Source organism: Colius striatus, chromosome 9, assembly GCF_028858725.1.
Source record: "Colius striatus isolate bColStr4 chromosome 9, bColStr4.1.hap1, whole genome shotgun sequence".
Classification (NCBI taxonomy): domain Eukaryota; kingdom Metazoa; phylum Chordata; class Aves; order Coliiformes; family Coliidae; genus Colius; species Colius striatus.
In genome coordinates this window covers 17,464,701-17,481,435 of record NC_084767.1, presented here as the reverse complement: position 1 = coordinate 17,481,435, position 16,735 = coordinate 17,464,701, and the positions used below count along the sequence as shown (strand labels likewise).

Genomic DNA, 16,735 nt, shown 5'->3' with positions numbered 1-16,735 from the left:
CTTTTTTGTTGTTGTTTTTACACATTTTTTAGTTGTTTGGGAGTTTTTTGTTTGGATTTTCACCGTTGCTTTGATTTTCATTCTTTTTTGTTGTTTGGACTTTCATTCTCGTTTTGATTTTTATCAGTACTTCATTTTATTGATTTTTCTACTTTCTATTCCCGTTTTACGACCTGTCCGCATCCGCGGGTGAGGCCGTTCCGTCCGCGCCGGTGCCGCTGCGGGTGCCGGTGCCCAGCTCCGGGCGATCCGCCGCCGCTCGCGCGCGGCCACGCGTTGCCGCCCCCCCCCGCCCCGCCGCCGTTACGGCGCCGCCTGGCGGGCGCTGCGCGGCACAGCAGCCACAGGCCGCAGCCCCGGCCCCGCAGCAATCGTCCCGCGGCCCAGGCCGAGCCCCAGCTGGGGAGAAGGCAGACAGGGCCTGGCTTGTGGCCGCGGTGAACCGAGAGGCTTCGAAGCCTCAGCAGTCTGCACGGTTTACACTTCACGTATGACACTGAACTCGCCCTTCATTCATAGACAACTCTCTTCACTGTTCTTAGGAGGAAAAAGAAGTGCATTCGGTACTTACAAGGAGAAGGACGCTGTGCCAGCCCAGTTTCTTCCGATGGAAGTGCTATAGACTCCCCTCCCTCTCCTCTGGACGCACTCCAATGCATCTCCTCTGCTTTTCCTTCAGACAAGCTTGCAGCCCCCGCCGACTCCGCACACAGAGAACAGCCCGACCCCTTCCCCGTCTCCGCTCACCTCCAAACCGCCACCTGCTCCTCCAGACTGACGGCCAGGTGCTCCTCTGCGCCCACAGAGTCCCCAGCGTACAGCGTGGCCTCCACGGGGACATAGTCCCGCGCCCAGACGCGTTGGCCGAGACACTGGGCACTTCGCTTTCTCCCACCCGGTTTCGCTGCCCACTGACAAGGACCAGAGGCCCATCCAAATTCCCCATCTCACTGTAAAACGTGCAAAGTTAGGCAACAGGATGACTTAAAAGATGCTGGAAAACTCATTTGGGTTTTTTTTTGGAGGGGGGGGATGGTGGTTAAAGATAGAAAAGTTATTTCAAAAAAAAAAGGTAAAAGAGAAGTACTTGCCAAACTTTAAAGTGCTGATGAGTAAATAAGCCTTCTGTCCCTGCCCTGTGCTGCTTTTTTTTTGTTTGTTTGGGGTTTTTCTCTATTTTTTTTACTGCATTATCTTCAAGCATGGCAGAAAGCAGATAAACTCCCCAGCTTGCTGCAGTAGATGGTAGGTGCTATCAATCAAACACTGGCTTCCATTCCCTTCCGAGCTGCTTTAAAGTGTAAGTCGCTCAGATTTCTCGTAGCTGTTAAACCAAGGAGCTGCAAAAGCTGGAATAGGAGCAGTTTTAAAAAGCCCTTCTGTCTGAAAACTAAATGTAGCCATGCTAGGTTTCTGGTCTGACCGGAGAACAGAGACATTCAATATTTCAACCAACGAGGTGAATTTTTTAAACTCCTTGTTTGAGAACGGGAAGATGTTGTTTACAGGTAACTGGTCTCTGCGCAGCCACATCCCGTTCCACGAGCGAACGGCACAGGGAAAGGGAGCACTGTCTCTGATAGTCAATTGCTGACAGCATCAGTGAGGTGCAGGGTCTCCCTTGCTGTTAGGAATTGTCTGCTGCAGATGTGGACAGCCAGAAATCTCATCAGACAGGCTGAGCAGAGACTCAAAATTTGCTACTATGAACTTGACCTGCTATGGCCTTGAGCGAGCTGTGCAGGGACCACGGCAGGGGACCGAGGGGCCGCCGCCTGCCCTGCGGTTGGGCTGGAGGAGAGGATGAGCTCAGCCACGGTGCTGGGCCCTGCCGCAGAGCAGCACACAACCCTGCCCCTCGGGCACCCGTCTGCACACACCCAGCAAGGTCAGAGCCCTCGTTTTCATGATTTGGTGTCTCACTTTTTAAAAAAACCTTATTCTAGCTTTTTCTGAAAGATCCTCCCACCACCTCCGTGAGATGCCAAATGCTGATGTATTCTCTCTGGTATTTTATTTATACTTTGAGCTTGATCAACAAAAAACACCGTGGGCAGATTGTGATCGCCCTGAATCAATGGGAATCCCAAATTAATCCAAATTCTTGATTTGCCTTAGGTTTACAGACTTCTACCAGAGACCACAATCTAGTCCAGTGCAGATCTTTTTCCCGCTTGAAAGAAATATATCCTTAGACTGCTGAAGAGAACCCCACCACACAGAGGGAGGGGGGAGGGACCCTATTTTTTTCTACTTTACAGAATAGGTTTTAGAGTGCTGAATACAAATTCCGTAGTAATATTATTACAGAACTGCAAGAAATTTAAGATGACCTTTATAATGTACAAAATATTTTTGTATTTTTTTTCTTAAGGCAAAACCACAAACCCTAATTTTTTACATTGGACTAAAGGTAACTTTTTAAAGAAGCTTATGCCTCAAAGATTGAAAATTTAAAAAACTAAAAAAAAAAGCTTAGTCTGTAGAGCAGCTTTAGGTTTATTCCCTTGATGTAGGTGCTTTTGCTTACAGTAGTGTAGATGGGTTTTTTTATTCCGGTTTTAGTTTGGAAGACCTAAACCTACTGCTTCGTCCTTCTCCTGCGTAAACTTCCGAAGCACTGAATGAAAGCTGTGTGCACAAACCTGAAACGGTCTGAAGAGTCATTTTAGAGATTGAATTATTTTAACCCTTCGAGAAGTAGCATTACCTGAACCGGCTGTCAGCTGTTCACTTAGTCACGTACTTATTGCACTCAGAGGGTTAATGATATAGCACTAGATCGATATGCAATCTGCTCGGTTTTAAATTAAGCTCAGACAACAGCACGCTGCAGTGCTGAACAGAGGAACTCACCAGACTCCTCCCAGATCTGACAGATTCTCTTTTATATACTTGATTTAAAAGCAAAAAAAACCCCACATATTGGAAAAAAAAGCTTAAAATGTCCAAGTGTGTCTCAGCTTGTTGTGTGTTACCCTGAGAGCTCCCTGCTGTGAGCGCCAGCTGCTGTGACCACCCCAGATGACAGATCAGTGGTAACACCGGCTGTAAAGCTGGTGCAACATAAGACCCGAGGGGTATTCTGTGGTCGGATGAAAATGCAACTCAGCAGCAAAGGCAGGTACAAAGAAAAAGCAGATGTGTCTGAATAACACCTGAGGAGCTTTAGGGATGAGTGGTGCGTGGCAAAGCCTGTGTCTCCTGCCTCGGGACGGGCAGCATCAGCAGAGCCGGCCCCATGGTGCTCCAGGCGGAGGGTACAGCACTTTCACCCAGCTCCTCCGAGGCAGGTTCTGTGGGTGCCTGCGCCTTGGTTCAGGGCACACCACCCAGCGAGAGACCCAGCTCTGCTCCAGCCTTTGATACCATTTTTATTCCATCCAATTCCTGCAAAATGTCCTCGGTGAGCCCTCCTGCCCCCTCTCTGGGAGCCCTTCCTCGTGCATTCCAGCGCAGAAGCACAGCCACAGGGATGGAGTAGGCACTGCTGCTTTCTGGCCCCGGGCCCCTGCTCCATCCATACAGGGTTGTAGCCAGGCCTCACCTGGTGCTTTCAGCAGCCACCCAATAATCTCAGAACAGGGGCCTGCTATTCCGTAACACAGTCAGCTTACGTTGCCCTACCTAAGAAAAGTTTAGTTGGGTTTTTTCCCAAAACACCCTAGATAAGAAACCCTTATGCTGCCCCTTTTGAAGACAAAACAGTGCACAGGACCGAGCTCTGTTACAGCCCCATGCCTGATAAACCATGCCAAAACAAACTTACTTAATACCAAAAACATGTCTTTAGAGATGCTCTATGAAGTGTTACTGTTTTGTGTTAATACTCTTTTTTAACAGAAGGAAAACTTTGTCCTTCCGTTTTTAATCGCCAACAGATTTCTAAGTTCCTTTACAGCAATTTCAACTCTTCCTGAAATACAGATTTGACATCCTGAAATCAGTCTGAATGTAGAAGTCATGGAAGTACCACTTCATTCAACCCAGGAAAACCACTGTATGTATGTAGCAGGGATAAATGTTTTGCAGCTGTACTTTCCACCATTTGTTGTAATTTTTTTACTTCATTGAGTTTGTATTTTTTGGCTTTTATGTTCAAAATATGTTTATAGCTTTATAAATAAAATAATTGCCAGACTGGCTATTCAAAATAAGCCACTGGAAGTTATAATCCTATCACACTCTCCAATAACTGTTTCTTAGAATTCAAGAGGATTCTTGCCTTTCCCCCCCCCGTGTGTATAGGTTTTAAAATAATCACCAACAGTCTTCAATGGGTAAGACTGAAATAGTAAACCACGACTGAGGAAAAAAAAACACCTCCTACAATCCCTGCTGCCACCTTGCCTTCCCACCCTCTACCCCCACACTTCTTCATTCAGCCAAGAACAGCCATCCCCAACCACGCCACAACTGAAAAAAACCCCACATTAAGTTGAACAGTGGGAAGCTGGACAGGCTCTTCCCTCCCCCTTTCAAGCATTTCAGAGGGCAGAGCTGGCATCTGAAACAGCAGGCAACTGCCAGGTTCAGCCAGAGGGCTGGCAGCAGCCCCTGGCACATTGAGGCATCCCAGCATCTTCCTGAAAGGCATTGTGCTCTGTAGCCCAGCACCACGTTACCAGAGTGAATAAGAGACTGAGAGGGTGTGCCTCAGGTCAGCAAGATGTGTTTTTATATGACAGACACATCAGGCAGCTAGAGTTTGAATGTAGATGAAGGCTGAGATAGAACTACTGAAGGACAACCCTGACTGCTAGGACTAAGAATACTTAAATCTGTCACAACTGGAACACTCTGACCACCCAGACCAACCCTTTCCCGACTCACATCAACACCAAGAGCAACTAGCACAACTCTGGAGCTTCAGCAGAAGTTTCATCACAGCCTCTGACCACCCAGGGTGACATTTTAGGCAAGCTCTTGTAATAATTAGTGAACCTTACCCCAGGGCCAGGGTGTGTTTGCAGGTATGGCAAACAAAGAAAGTGATGAGGAAGACATGCTCCGTGCCTTTGTCTCTTCCTCATCCCACAGCTCAGTGGGGCATGGCATGAGGTAGTGGCTCCTAACAGACATAGATCCCTGGCACCTGAAGGAATTTAAGACAGGCTTCTGCAGTGAACACAGTTCCAATGTAGGCTTTGATGTTAGCAACAGCACTCCAAAGATGAAACTGATATATTTGGAAATACCAGCCTATAACACAGATTGATTTATTTCTCATAAGAATCTGGGATAAGCTAAAGAATTGTCCTCACACTGACAGAGAAGATGCCTACTGCATCTTCCTACTGGCTTGCATTAGTCATTTAAAATCTTACATCTGCTTTATCTCCATCAACCACTGCCTCCGTGCTGCTATTTGTACACAAAATAAGAGACAGTGAGATTGTCTAGTTTCAAATAACTAGAACCATTTGCAAACAAAAGTTTAAAAGCCCTTTATTAATTCAGAAGTGAAACACTGATATTTAAAGTGAGATAAGTATGTTTATTAAGGTTCATTCTACTCTAAAGTTTATACAGAGAATGGAATGCAATACAAGCTAAGAGCACACCTCAAAGATCTACTACACAACCATCCCCTACTCCCTATAAGGGAACTGTAAAAAAAACATCATAATCAGAAAACCAGTTACTGTTTTAACTAGTTGCAAGTGGCTTTGTCCAAAGAAGTTAAGCTTCATATTGCATTAGCTTTGTATGCAATAATTAAGTCTCTACAAGCTAAAGTATCACATACAGAGGTATGGGATTTCCTGTGGACACATGAAACCATGTTTTAAAGAGCTACATCACAAGGGTTGTTTAAAATTGTCTAAAAAAACAGCCACTAATGGCATGCACAGGTCAATAATATTAACTTTGGTAATGTCAGTCATTTTTTGGTCAAACCTGGATTCTGCTTTTAAGAGTAACATGTATAAAAACACACCCATCCTGTGCATAAAGCAACACACTTCTCATCTGCAACCAGCCAGAAGCAGGTCTTCAAGACATGGTTGGAGTATTCGAATTGTCAGGAGCTTGCTTATTTCTAGATGACACCTTTCACTAGCTACAAGGCAAGACTAACAGGACAAGAATGTGGTCAATTTTATTTTTTCTTTTTTAAATGCATGACAAGAACCATCTTGAAAGTTCTGTAGCTTTAAGTAACACTCATTTTCCCCACAATGTTTTTTGGAAGAAATCCAGTAACTTTTGCTTTATCTAGTTCCTCAAGATACATTCTTGTTTGCTTTTCTTTCTGAAGCTATCAAGACCCTGTAAATACAAGCATTTTGTTCTTCTTGAGGAAGAAGTCATAGGTGGTTTTATTTACAATGGAGTCAATCCTTAGCACTGTAACTGGACTTGAACAGCTTAAAAGTGTAATGAAAATGATAGCCTTAAGTGCTGCTTTCCATACAGAGTCCACACTTAGTTCAGTTTTATTCATTGCAGAGTAAAGTAAAAAGACATCCAATTACACTAGTAAAAACCCAGAAGATTTAAATTTGTACTCAAAAAAACCACTACACATGCAAAGGGAACAATATCCTGCTAACACAACTTCATTTGCTGCTGCATTTGTCTAATATTAACAATTATGAACAGAGCAGTGCAACTAGTATTTGGAACAATCCTTACAGTGTTTGAGTGTCAGGCACAATGCTTCACTTCTCTTCACACCACTGGTTCTCTTTACGTACCTGAAAGAACATTTTAACTATTAGTTGCAGTGAACTTGTGTAAGTTAGCTGCATATACGAGCAGCCAGGACTGACTCACTGCAGGAAGACATAAACTTGGAAGCATGCATTTTTTCATGCAAGGTTTGTAATTTGAAAGTCGGTCTTCCCAACTGACCTTTTATCTATTTAAGCCTAGATTTGATCCAAATTGAACTTCCACAAGTAAGGCAAATGGACTAGCTTCAGTTAAATTGCTTATTTCACAACATGGCACTGATGCTTGAGCGTACTAGTCACTGCCTTTCTATTTAAACAAGGCACCTCGCTCTGATCTTTCCCTGCCCTATTTTGCAGTTGGTTTGTTGTTCAAGTTTAAAGATCAATGAGCTCATTACTTAAAGATGAGAATCCAAACATCTTCCCCTTCTAACCACATGCAACAATATGTCTTCAGTATCCTTACTACAGCTCCAAAGCAGCAGAGGCTGCCATAAACAATCCTGCACTTTCCCAGCAGACAGACATTTGAGCTCATACTGACTCAAAAGTCAACATGCTTTTGACCTTTTGAGGTAATGAGCTGCAAGCACTGAAAGGTCTTGCACTAGCAGCAACCCAATTACAAGGACCTGATGTATTAGTTCACATTTGTTAACAAGCCAGTTGCATCACACATTGTACTATGAAGCACCACACAGTAATTCAGTAGAAAAAAAAAAGACAGATAAACTATAGTTAAACCCAGATCCAGTACCTGTGCTTCTTCCTCCTCGGTGAAGTCATTCTTAATATTAAATGTCTTGCGAATTTCTTCTGGAGTTTTGCCCTTGATCATGTTCGCAACTGTCTTGCATGTGACATCAAGCAAACCTTTGATGTCCAAGTAATTTGCAGCCTGTAGAAGAGTTTCCAAATTTAAAGCCTCTGCATCAATATTCTGACTCTGTAGTACTAAAGTTTTGCTAACAGTGAAACTGTAGAATGCTGGAACTGCAAACAGATCACCCCCACTTTCAGAAGCTTCTAGCTACAACCTTCAAGTACCTAAAATCTGCTTGCCAAACAGAAGGGAGATTTGTACCATCAAAGACACTCCCCCGCTTCTCCTTTTACAAAGGGCTTTCAGAAGGCTGCAAACATTTGAGACCTTCAGTGTTGAAGTGCTGTTAACTAGCCAAGACAAGTAATGTTGGCTCACAGTACCATACAAGGTACAAATTTTAAAAGCCAAAGCTAGATTTTAATTTGTATGCAGATCTCCACAACTCCATCTTCTTGTAAAAGCCGTCAACGAAGACTCAAGAGCCACAAGAATAAATACAGCTCTAGGGCCCTTTGCATTCAGAAAACTGTATTAATTGATAAATGAGCAAGTACAGATTAATGCCCAGCATGAAGTTAACAAGCATCCTGACAGCAACAATTGCAGCCAGTAGTTCCCAGAACTCCTTGCCATCTTCCCTCATCCCCTCCACACAGAAGTTATTCAAGTAGCATGAAAACTTCATCCTTTTGACACTAAAACAGAGTGCACCTCACAGGCACAGCCTTTGTATTTCTTATGGGTACTCACCAGGATAAGTTCAAAAAGTGTTCCTTGGTCCACTTTCAGAAACTCCTGATCCCACACAGGGATGTCATCTGTTCTTTTTTCTTTGTTCTCATCATCCTCAGGAGGAGGTGGATCATCCTTGTGATGGGTGCACCACTGAATCACCTAATTATGGTTTTGATATTAAAGTTTTATCCAAATGATTTTCCCATTAGGCCCCAACTATAACTTCATTTCATTTTTTGAAGAACTGTACTTTTTTTTCCCCTCTAGATTAATATTAGAACCCTGTATGAACATGCTCCATTACCCAATATTTCCATTTTAGAACAACTGGTCCCAAATCCTGAAGTATAACAGCTTGGAAAAATCCCATCTGAGATAATAGCTAGTTAATTACTCGTGACCTTAAAAGCCAGCTCCTGGTGTTATACAGTTAAACCCTGTGCTGACACATGAGGCTGTACAAAGGAAATCTAAACCTCATTTTACAGTGTTTAATCTGTTTGCAGAAACAGTTCTTACTAAGTTGAACACTACGTAAGGGCAGAGCTTAGACTGATGATAGCCACCAGCACAACATGTTCACCCCAGTTCAAAATTCAGCTGGCAAAAGTTTGCTCATTCCCAAAATTGCTCTTTTTTTTTTTAAGCACACCATCTCACCACCCAGACAATTAAAGGAGTAGGGATCTACTGCAAGTACAGTCCTGTTCTGTTTTGCTGGCCCCAGAAACCTTTGAAGTTTGAAGTTATTTATGTGTCTGTTCATCAGGAAATAATTCCTAACCCCAAAACAGCCAGTGATTATTTTGGCACAACACTTGCTACTTTAGAGCAAAAAGCATCTGAGGTAACAACATACCTTTTCACTTTTCTCACTTGCCCTAAGAGCAATCACGGTCTCTTACTGAATTTGGTACCACTGACTGCACAGCATCCCACATGCACTGTCACAGCTACTGCCAGTCACTCTCCCAACAGCTGGATCTCACAACAGCCACCTCAGTTCAAAGAATCCAATTAAAATCAGTGCTTTAACACCATTAAATAACCATGTGCACAGATGTCCAGCACCACTTCAACACCTTTGGAAGCTTATTTGGTCTCCAGCTGCTGTTTCAGAAGGTCTCCTGCCATGATCTGCCTGGCAGCTTCACCCCAGTTCTCCGATACCCTACATGCCTATGTTCATCATCTCAAATTAGTTAAGCTTGTTGCTAGCACATGAAAAGTATTTGTAACACAATAATTACTAATACCCAACTCCAATGTGAATTTCACTTTTTGATATTGCCAAACACTGCTACTTCCAGCATCTTACCTTTTTTAAGATAGCTGCATTCACATTTGGAAGAGGGACTGGGTCATCATCACCTTCATCATCCATTCCCAGATCTAAAAACAGAAAGATGACTAAGCAACTGACTGGCAAAGCCATCGACTCTTCTCTGAAGTGGGCTGCTGCCACTGTTTTCACACCACTGGAATGGTGAATGGATTGGTAGCAAAGGATCTTTACCTAGTGAGGACAGCAGCTTTTAGAAAGCTTCAATGAGGCTTTATGGAGCCACAGTTGCATTATGCATCCTAAGTTATACCTAAGTATGCTTTAGGCTAAGTAGCTAAAAAGGCTACCTCATCCTGAGAGAGCATCAACCAACCAACAGTTAAGCAGCCAGTTACTCATCCAAGCAGAACTTGCTAGTTCACTGTTCTGGGAACAGGATATGTTGAAGGCTCAGACAATAAATATTTCTTTATTTTTACCACTTTCCATAGCCAAATCTACAAGTTAAACCAAAGTGTTCCAACTGAATCTCCCACTCAACATATTTAATAATTCAGATTTGCTATGGTAAGTAGAGATAATGTTTTGTCCTCTAGCAGTGGATACCACAGCCACAGAGGTGCTGGCCACCCAGCTTCTGCAGCATTAACATTGATCTTTACTAGCTGAAGAAGGTCACATACTGAGATAGCAGCACAAAGCCTTCAATCAAAAAAGCATTTATGAAGCACAGTACTGATAGTCTGTTTTAAAAGACTGTCAGCATATGCAAGATGGATTTGGATAGTTTGTCACTTTTTCCCCTTGACATAATTAAGGGGTCAAAGCAAAAAGTGAAAAATAATTAAAATTTGACATGATAGAGAGAACAAATATCACATTAACCATCTGATTAGAGAACATGCTTTATTACACAAACAGTTGGATGACACCTTAGCTGTCAAAGATTAACATCTTGCAATTAGTTACATAATTGAATCACTACATAGACCTTCACTTGTGTGCACAGCTGAGCCAGTTCTACAGCACCAGGGAACTTAATCTTGAAGAAGAGACGACAATCACATCATCATCACTGATCAAATTTGTGCACAAAAGAGCATGTATGCCTGTATTTAGGCAAGTCAACTACTGTTATCATTAGTGGGTACTCATTAATACAGTTATTGGTTTGGAATAACTAGCTTCATAGATTCAGACACTACAATACTGACAGTAAAGGGCAGGCACAGCATGTTCCCAATTAACTAAAGCTCAAATGCATACTTTGAACATGGTGCAGATACCAGCCTAAGAAGTGACCAGTCCAAAAATCATTGGTATGAGGAAGTAAGTCAAGCAATAACTCAAGTTTAGTCACCTCTGCTCAACTTGTCCCTACTGCCTCCACAAGAGTAATTCCATCTCTTGTCAGAGAATTAGTACTTCATTGGTGGCCCCACAATGCTCAACATAACCCCACCTTTCAGCTCATCCCCTTTCAACTGCAGGACTCAATAAACAAGGTTTTGCATGTTAACTGATGGTTAACCAGCTGCACTGCAGACTGGTTCTCCCATAGGTTAGTTAGTAAGAGGCAAGTTGTAGAGGCCTAGCTTACCATGTGTAGCCTCCCTTCCATCAATACCCAAGCATCACTAAACACCACCAGTGACATAGCTTCTTCAGGAGAAAACTGAGAACTGTGCTCCCCAACACATTCCAACCAATTGCTAGGTTTCCTGCTCATTTTTGTTAGTCACATTCAAAAGCATCTTATCAACAGAATGAAAGTGTTCAATAGTTGGAGTATTTCAACCTCATTTTTATTGTTCTTATGCATTAGATGTCACAAATAGACAAAAATTTATACCCAAGAATATAATTTTAACTACATACCCAGAAAGGGGTGTTTGTTTTCCCCCAAGTTAATTCATGAATACACCCAAAAACTGGAAAAATCCACCAGTAAACAATAAGGATTTGCACTAGAGGGATTAGACACAATTTGCTCTGTATCCTAGCCATCTGGCAGATTTCCCCTCCCCCACAACACATTCTTTTGTTTCAATTTTATGTCAGCAGGAGATCAGAACTAAGCGTTTATCCCAAATAATTTAAATGCATCCATAAGCTCACAATATAGGTTCCACTTTAGCTCTTTCTTCATTGCATTGGTTCATAACTTCCCAGACCATTTAAAAGATATTTACACCATAAGACTTGTTTGTATGATTAAATAAACTTATTTTAATATTATTAGATGTTCTGTTTGCTTAACTTTCACAAAAATGAAGCAGGCTGTAGGCAAGGCAGTGGGGTGCTTATGAGCACTTACAAGGAGGCTAGTAAAATATAAGAATAGGACTGAAATTTAAACTTTTTGCAAGAGCACATCCACCAAAAGCATAATTTCAGTTACAATAGCAACTGTTCCAGCTATTCTAATATAAGATAGCAAGCTGCTGTACAGGCCTGGAAAAGTCTCTCTCAGATCAGCACTAGTTTGCCTCCTTTGGTCATAACTCCTGTGCAAGAGGCTTCCTTGAACATCCTGCTATCTCTGCACTGAGCCAGCAATCCTCAAGGCTTCACACTCTTACCTTCCAGCATAGTCTTAATAGTTACAGACTGCTTTGCAATTTCAACATCAACTTCAAAGATTTCTCCATCTGAACTCTGCAGTTTAATTGAAGGCATCTACAAGAGAAGGACAGTTATTTCCACACAATATTCAGTAGATATTAGAGGTTTACCTGACTCTCAGATGTACCTTACCTTTACTATTTATACCACTTCTTACCAAAAGCAGCCAGCCCCATGCCACTTAACGTGTGCTCAGATTATTCACTGCTTTAATCAATAGGCCTAAATTTATTGTTTCTTAAGCATGAGGATTAAGAACTGGTAGAAGCCCAAGACCAATTTAGGAGAACTTTATCATTTATTTGAAAAGCATAAAATAAACAAAATGTATAACTGTTAGTAGCACTTCTCTCTAGTGTTACACATTGTACAAAATAGATCTTTCTCTTGAATTAACTTTCAACAACACTTCCAAAACACCATTTGTCTTCAATTCCAGAAATTGCTTTTCACTTTGACTACTCAAATGAAGTCAGACCTCAAAAAGCTGTTTTCAAATTATAGACTCTGGAACAGGATCACCAAGTTGAGGCTGGAAGGAACCCCTCTACATAATGTAGTCTAGTCCAGCCTCCCTTGGTCCAAACAATCAGACCAGGTTACTCAAGCATTTGGTTTTCTGAAGAGATTAAAAAGCAACATACCTCAAATAGGAAGGCTTTCAGCACTCAATACTACTCTGTCAAAGTGGGAAGTTAGATCAGCACTTTGTTAGTATTAAGAAAGACTGAGATGACCACACACTTCAACAAAATTTTTCAAACAAACAGTGGTAAGACCAAGAACAAACAGAAGCAGCAGACATCAAAGACACTCACTAGCAGAAAAATAATCCCACTTCACATGAATGCATCTTTCCAGATATTTAACAACTCAAACCCATTAGTAATGCACTTGATACAGAAGCGAGGAGGTTACAGCTTCTGCCTGAAACTACACATGAAATCTGTTTGGGTATCACTGCACTTGAACCAACTGACTTTAAAGACATGATAAACATAACTGCCTGGCCACAAATTTTTTTTAAGTCAGTTCTCAATAAACCAGCAGGATGTTACAAGTTCCTTTGCCACTCAAAAATTTTATTGGCAGCAAACCATTGGAACAGTTCCACTATTTTCCTCAAGTTACCTGTTTAAAGATCTCAAAAGCATGTATTTATAAATACAGCCTGCAAGCCACTGTGAAGAACAACTCATTACCATTCATTTTCCAATACTCTTCCTCTACCAAAACTAAGAGGTATGCATGCCAGTTTCTCACAGCAGTACTTGAGCTACTGAAATTGAATTAGCTGGACCCTTTTCAGCAAGCTTACATTATCCCTTTCTGAGTGCCTGCTGTAACTCATCAGTATGGCTGAACCTGACAGTACTGCAATAAACTAAGTCCAAAGAGGCCAGCCAAAGCACAGTATTAAGCAGTTCACATCAGCCTGAAGTCCTCACTGCTTTAATTTCCATTTGGCAGAGTGAGTAGCTAGTTAATGTTTACACAGTAATGTAACTCTATACGACAATGCTACTTCTAATTAAGATGGGTGCTCTGGAGGGATACAGTCATGATTGTTCCAGACACAAATATAAAGATATAGAGCCATAAAAATAAAGTTTAGATTAAAACATAGTTAGCAGTTTGATCAATGTCCTGTGAAAATAAATATCACCTAGGCATGCAGTTAATGCGACCTAATGCATCTGTTCTTGCTGTGATTGCCTGAAAGCACTCAGAACAAACCCAGCTTTAGACGCCAGCCTTCTCATGCTTCTGTCTAGGGTTACATAATGCTGCACAAGGGAGCCTGCAAACGGGATGCTGCCTTAATTCTTGCTGCCCCTGTAAGAATATTTGCATCAAGACTCCTGTATCACCTAAACCTACTTTTACCAAGGCCTTTAGGTTATCATTAAAATTTTGAATCAGATAGAATGAAGACTGCCTTTTCACTGATCACGATTCCATTATTTTTATACCACAGAGCTCCTTCTCCCAGAAGAAACAAAGTCATTTTTAGCAAACTGCAATACAGCACCGGGAAGAGACAGGCCCTGGACAGCAACACAACTGAGTGACTAAGCAGGAGAATCCTAAAAGCTGTTTTCGACAACAGCAAAACCAGGTTGTAAGTTAGTCAAAACACAAACCTGAATGACAACAGCAATTTGCATACCGAAGCCTTAAACAGACCCATCAGGCCCCTCCGCGCCTCTCGGAGCCATGCTGGACGGGTGCCCTCTCCCTCCTTCTCCCTCTCCTGGGCTGTTAATGCCGCATTTATTTGATAAAGTCGCACCTGAGCCCTCCCTCGCTTGCGCTGCCGCTCCAGCGCTCCTCTCGTTCCCAAGGGATACCAGGTGTGCTCCGGGGCTGCCCGACAGCCGTTCCGGGAGGCTCAGTCCGGGCCGGTGCGGGGGTAGCGCGGCTCCTGTGTTTACCAGCGCCCACACCCCCCCGTCACCTGCCCGAAGAGGGAGGGGGCCCACGGGCGTCTCAGCGCCGCATTACACAGGAAGGCCTCAGATCTCGGCCTACTCCCTCAGCGGCCCTCTCAGACCAGCGCCCGGGAGCTCCGCCGCCGCGGCCGCTCTCCGCCCGCGCCAGGCCGCACCGGGCCCACTCCTCCAGCCCGACGGGGACCCCGCGGCCCGGGCCAGCTCCAGCCGCTGCCTCGAGCGCCTCCGCGCGCCCCGCCGGCGCCAGGCAGCGCCCCCATCCTCCCCGAACCCCAGGCCTCACCGTGAGGCGGCGGCGACGGTCGGCTCGGTGCTGACTCGGGCTGACGGCGGCGGCAGCGCTCGGGGCCCAACTGCAGCGGCGCCTTTATATGGCGGGGGGAGGGGAGCGGGGGGGGGGAAGGACCCGCCTCCCGCTGCCTCACAGCCGCCGGGCTGCCCGCCGCGAACGCCTAAGCAAAACACCCCGCCGCGCCTCACGAACAGAGCGGAGCGCGGCTGGCGATAAAAGAAACGGCACCCGCGGCGCCCTCTGCGCGGGAGGCAGCGCGGAAACGGAGCCGAAGCGAGGCGCGGGGAGGGCGCGGCGGCCGCCAGGTCTTTCAGGCAGCGGCGGGGCCGCGCCAGGAGCCGCGGCATGGGCGGGGGCGCCTCGCGCCGCCCAACGGCTGCGGCGCCCTTCCCCTGCTCCGCCTCGGGGCCGCCACGCCTCGGGGCCGCGCTATCGGGGGGCTCGGGGCCGGGGGAAGGGCTCGGCGGGGCCGGACCGGGCGCGGCCCTGTGCGAACCGCCCGCCGCGGCGAAGGGCGCAGGTGTGGCCTGCAATATCGGCAAGCGGGTCTGCAGCCTTTCTTGGGAAACAAGCGTCTGTCGTCGTCAGTAGTTGCAAGCGGTAGTTCAGCCCGGTTACAAAAAGCCCCCGTTGAGTGTTTTCCGTCCAGTGGGGTTTCACGGAGAGAAGGCCCAAGGCACAGGGGGTGCCAGAACCCCAGCGAGGGGAATGTAAAGGGAGGGTTTGGGTACGGCTGCTTCTATCTGTGGTGGCGTCTCGTATGTAAATACGGCGAAATACAGGCCTCAGGAGCAACTCGGGCAGCAGAAAATATGTTCACTGAGAATTTACACCGAAAAGCTAGCAGATTTCAAATTGGTGCCACTGTGGTTTTCCCTCAGCAAGTGGAAACAGTTCACAGTGCTAGAAATGGATTTCAGTCTGGCTACCAATCACTGAACATCTACCCCTCATCCTAGCGAGAATTTGGGGCAGCTACATCTCTGTTCATAGCTGGAGCCCATTAAAGTATTCCCCAGACACCAGCTGCATGAGGAGCTACCCAGCCAGAGAAGCAGACTAGGAGCTAGGTTTAGTAGGGAACGTGGCAGTGCTGGGCTAACAGTTGGACTCCATAATCTTAAAGGCTTTTTCCAACCTAAACAATTATGTGACGTGCCGCCAAAGCAGTGCTGGTTTAGCACAACACCTCATTTGAGCAGTGTACCTCTACGCAGGTAACGTCTGAAAAGTCAAAGATATGTGATAGATGGCAACAGGCATTGGGTTTTCAGAAAAAGAGATGAAGGCTTTTGCACAGTGACAAATGCAGATCAGGGGATGAGCTCACCAAAGTGACCCCAAGGTGCCTGGGGTGCTGCCTTATGCTGCCACACACAGCACAGCTGCCATGCCAAGCTAAGCTCAGTCTTGCATCAGCTGTCTATGGCAAAGTGAAATATTTATACAGAACCTGTGATTGGGACAATTTGCTTTGATTTAAATCTTACTTTAAAGTGTTTTTAGAACTGGTGATTGTTTTCACAGCACTTGGATGCAGACATACCCGGGCTACCTGTAACTGGTACCTGCAACAACATTTCACTGCAGAGCATGAGTGCAGCCTAAGGACCCCATTCCCTGGGGTCCCAGGCTGTGCACCGCACCCCTTATTGAACAAATGTCAGTCATACTGTCTAGAAAGTATCTTCTAACATAAAGAATTCTCCTGAGATTTAGAAATTCTCAGGTCATAAGCTTGTTTTGCTCATTTCAGAGTTGACAGCTGATGTAGCAGCCTAACTACAGAAGTATCCTCCTCTATTTCATCAATTTTCTACCGGAGTGATGTAACCAGTG

The 16,735-nt window shown here is 44.6% G+C and overlaps 2 protein-coding genes across 9 annotated transcripts in view; one reads left to right on the top strand and one right to left on the bottom strand.

The window, feature by feature from the left end:
* TCF7 (transcription factor 7) overlaps nucleotides 1-4,174 on the top strand; it is a 74,426-nt gene extending 70,252 nt beyond the window's left edge. For 4 of the 8 annotated variants that reach the window (XM_062002215.1, XM_062002212.1, XM_062002214.1 and 1 more), the window contains one exon: nucleotides 680-4,174. In XM_062002215.1, the coding sequence (XP_061858199.1) occupies nucleotides 680-843 (164 nt within the window). In that variant the 3' untranslated portion in view covers nucleotides 844-4,174. Of the gene's footprint in view, nucleotides 1-542 lie in introns of all 8 variants that reach the window. The other 4 variants (XM_062002216.1, XM_062002213.1, XM_062002217.1 and 1 more) reach the window with 3 other exon arrangements.
* Nucleotides 4,175-5,476: 1,302 nt separating this feature from the next.
* On the bottom strand, nucleotides 5,477-14,994 carry SKP1 (S-phase kinase associated protein 1). The gene is made up of 6 exons (XM_062002509.1): nucleotides 14,888-14,994; nucleotides 12,109-12,205; nucleotides 9,560-9,633; nucleotides 8,257-8,400; nucleotides 7,438-7,578; nucleotides 5,477-6,701 (listed from the first exon to the last, which is right to left on the bottom strand). Exons 2-6 carry the CDS (start codon nucleotides 12,203-12,205, stop codon nucleotides 6,666-6,668), a joined length of 492 nt encoding a protein of 163 aa, XP_061858493.1. The 5' UTR covers nucleotides 14,888-14,994; the 3' UTR covers nucleotides 5,477-6,665.
* Nucleotides 14,995-16,735: the final 1,741 nt, after the last annotated feature.

Bases quoted from the DNA above. Each gene is read 5' to 3' on its own strand.
- SKP1 (XM_062002509.1), bottom strand. From the start codon at position 12,205: ATGCCTTCAATTAAACTGCAGAGTTCAGATGGAGAAATCTTTGAAGTT. The intron at 9,634-12,108 runs GTAAGAGTGTGA...TTCTGTTTTTAG, and splicing joins TATTAAGACTATGCTGGAAG to ATCTGGGAATGGATGATGAA. The intron at 8,401-9,559 runs GTAAGATGCTGG...AACCATAATTAG, and splicing joins ATGCAGCTATCTTAAAAAAG to GTGATTCAGTGGTGCACCCA.